We start from the raw sequence: 3,461 nt of genomic DNA, 5'->3' as shown, positions 1-3,461 counted from the left end.
AGAAATCTTTAATAAATAAATAAATAAATAAATATCTAAGCTACTGTGCAGTAAATCTGATTAATTTCAGGGTTATGGGGTTTTTATTCCTGGAAACATAACAAAATACTTTGCCAACCATACAATCAGATGTTTTTATTTATTTCTGTAGGTAAACTTATGAGTGCTTTGCTTAGTGGCCTGACAGATCGGAACAGTGTAATTCAGAAATCCTGTGCATTTGCCATGGGCCATTTAGTTCGGGTGAGTTGGATTTCTTGCTCAGTTAAGTACAGCTCTGGGAATTGTGAAGAAGTGAGTAGGGTTATTTGTTTTGCAGACTTCACGGGACAGCAGCACTGAAAAGCTGCTGCAGAAGCTCAGTGGCTGGTATATGGAGAAAGAAGGTACCTTTCTTCTCCTTTCGTATGACATTTTAAATTTAGAGTTTAACCAAATAGACTACTGTTTCGGTAGAAACATTTTAAATTGGTTTATTTAGATCACTTACTCTGACAAAATAGTAATAGTAAATGCTAACAAAATTTTGGTTTCTTCTTCTCTTGAGAACCTATCTACAAGACCTCTTGTGCTTTGACTATTCATGCAATTGGAAGATACAGTCCTGATGTATTGAAGAACCATGCCAAAGAAGTTCTGCCCTTGGCATTTCTAGGCATGCATGAAATTGCTGATGAGGAGAAATCTGAAAAAGAAGAGTGTAACTTGTGGACTGAAGTGTGGCAGGAAAATGTACCTGGTTAGTAAATGATGGTTGCAAGGTAAATGTGGTTTTTAAGAACACAGCTGGAATTTTTACTCATATTGCTGATTCATAATTTTCTAAGGACTTGAGCACGTATCACATTTCATTTTTAGTATATCCTAATTTCTAAGTTTGCAAAGTGCCACTCAGAGCTCTTCTCTTTGACTTGTTGCTGCCTCTGTGAGAGAATATAAACTGTGTCTAAGAACTTTACTTAGGTTAGTGGAGTGTAATTGTGATTTTTATGTGGCTTTAGAGTAGTATTGTAGAGCTGTGTTTTTAACCTTAGTACACATTAATGATGATGACTTTTTGAAATAACATCCCCGGTAGTGTGTCCAGTTCACAATTTCCTGCTTTTACAGACAGAAGCAGCACTGCAGGCTCTGCCTTTATTTAGCAGGTGGTGTGTTTTATCAGTTGGCAGTCACTGCTTTAGACAGATGGCACTGACTTACATTTAAAAATGATTTAAAAAAATTTTCCTTGTCACTTGAGAGGTGTTTTAACTTTTCTTTCTTCTTTTTAAATCTAGGCTCCTTTGGAGGTATTCGATTATACCTGCAGGAGTTGATTACTATTACCCAGAAGGCTTTACAGTCACAGTCTTGGAAAATGAAAGCCCAGGGCGCAATTGCTATGGCATCAATCGCAAAACAAACAAGCTCTCTAGTACCACCATATCTGGGAATGATACTGAGTGCTTTGGTGCAAGGCCTGGCTGGAAGAACATGGGCAGGAAAGGTAAGAGAACCATTGGGCTCTGCATCTTTGTATGGGGTAGGAATCTGATTGGATATGACTTTGGCTTATTTTTACAGCCAGGTTTTCTAGCTAGTGGAAGATTTTTTTCTGACTATGGCATTTTATATCAAAATATGTTTCATCCCATATGTTCTTGAATAAAGCATAGTAATTTTGGAGATTGGAATACTTTATATATTCAGTCTTACAAGTTACTTCTTAAACCAGGTCATCATTTTGTGGCCACTGACCTTCAGTAGAGCCAGAATTGGCCATATTGGTCTGCTTCTAATTCTGGCACCAAAGATGCTCATTTCTGGAGCTTGAGAATTGGAAACCTTTTCTACAATGGCTAGAGAAAGATATGTATATTGAGTGTTCCATGTGGAACATGAGATTGGGGCAATATTTGTACTCTTATTTTGTAAAGGTCCCTAGTGGCCACCACAGTATTGTCGTCATAATAGTGCATTGCCTGGTGACCTTGGTTACAAGTTCTTGAGCCTTTATGAATTAGAGATTCATAGTTTGGGTAGAATTCAGTGATGTTCATAAATGCATATGTTAGTTTTTGCCATGGTGGTTATAAAATACTCAATGAGGTGATTGTAGTCATATTGCAAAGAATGTGACATATAGGTTTAATAGTATGTCTTCATCCTTAACTTACCAGGAAGAACTACTAAAAGCCATTGCCTGTGTGGTGACAGCTTGCAGGTAAATGTTCTTACAATGAACATACCATTTCTTAATGTGAAACTTAAAGCTGTAGCGTTTCTTAACTATTCTCATGTTTTTGTATGGATCCTGTAGTACAGAGTTGGAAAAGTCTGTGCCAAATCAACCTACCCCAAATGAAATTCTTCAGGCTGTCTTGAAGGAGTGTTGCAAAGAGAATCTCAAATACAAGATTGTAGCAATCAGCTGTGCAGCTGATGTTTTGAAAGCAACCAAAGAAGACAGATTCCGGGAATTTTCTGACATTGTCATACCCCTCATCAAGAAGGTAATTGCTACCTATATCATCCTAGGTTTTCTTCTGTCTTGGTAATGTGTTTTTATTAGGACAAGTTTATCAGTAAAGTAGCAGAAAATTTCCAAAATACTACAATCTCAAACAGAGGGAAGTTTGTCTTGATAGTTGGATCCCCTTTAGGGATCATATTTCTTATACATTATCCTCATGGTCTATGGTTTATCTGGGTCTCTGGCAGACGGCAGAGGAGATGAAGTTAGGGTCATAGTAAGTATATAATTCCTCAAAAGAAAAGTTCTGGAAACGGAAACATATCACTCTGATTCATGTTCCCTTGGCCAACACTTAGCCCATAACCCCATTTAGCAGCTGATGAGACTAGGAAAGGTAATTTTTCATATGGGTACCCTTTTTCCTCCTGTGGGAGGAGGGAGAGAATACCTATATAATGAACAGCTTCTGCCGTAATAAACTCTACCTTGCTGGCATGTACAGATGCCAAGTAATCATTTTGTATGAAGACATGGAGTATTGTGTGTTGTGTAGTTTACCTCTGTGTTGTCTTGGGGAAATTGGTTGAAAAAAATATGACTGGCTTAGTTTGGAAACTGAAGTACTTTTTTTTTTTAAATTGGGTATCATACAGAAAGAGGGATATAGTAGTTGGTCTATTTGTTTTGGTTAGTTTTGAGACAGGCTCTTTTTATTATGTAGTGATGGCTGTCCTGAACTCACCATGTAGCTATGTAGACCAGGATAGCCTGGAACTCACAGAGATCCACCTGCCTTTGCCTCCTGAGTGCTGAGATTAAAGGCGTGTACCACCACTTTTGGCCTGATCTACTTACTTTAAAGCATAAAATATTATCTCTTGTTTTGCTTCTAATTCCTATATTTGTTTTTTTTTTGTACTAATAAGGCTGTTTAGGTATTTCTGTAATAATGTATGGCTTTTAGAGATTTATTTTGCATTATGTAATTTATTTTTTTTTTATT

The 3,461-nt window shown here is 37.1% G+C and overlaps 1 protein-coding gene across 2 annotated transcripts in view; it reads left to right on the top strand.

Annotated features, from left to right (window-relative positions):
* Ecpas (Ecm29 proteasome adaptor and scaffold) overlaps positions 1 to 3,461 on the top strand; it is a 113,716-nt gene that overhangs the window by 96,802 nt on the left and 13,453 nt on the right. For both annotated transcript variants that reach the window (XM_005362228.2, XM_013351850.2), the window contains 6 exons: positions 152 to 243; positions 320 to 386; positions 548 to 739; positions 1,281 to 1,489; positions 2,163 to 2,206; positions 2,303 to 2,495. In XM_005362228.2, the coding sequence (XP_005362285.1) occupies positions 152 to 243; positions 320 to 386; positions 548 to 739; positions 1,281 to 1,489; positions 2,163 to 2,206; positions 2,303 to 2,495 (797 nt within the window). The remainder of the gene's footprint in view (positions 1 to 151; positions 244 to 319; positions 387 to 547; positions 740 to 1,280; positions 1,490 to 2,162; positions 2,207 to 2,302; positions 2,496 to 3,461) is intronic.

This window comes from Microtus ochrogaster, linkage group LG5 (assembly GCF_000317375.1).
Source record: "Microtus ochrogaster isolate Prairie Vole_2 linkage group LG5, MicOch1.0, whole genome shotgun sequence".
Lineage (NCBI taxonomy): Eukaryota > Metazoa > Chordata > Mammalia > Rodentia > Cricetidae > Microtus > Microtus ochrogaster.
This window is presented reverse-complemented; position numbering and strand designations above follow the sequence as displayed.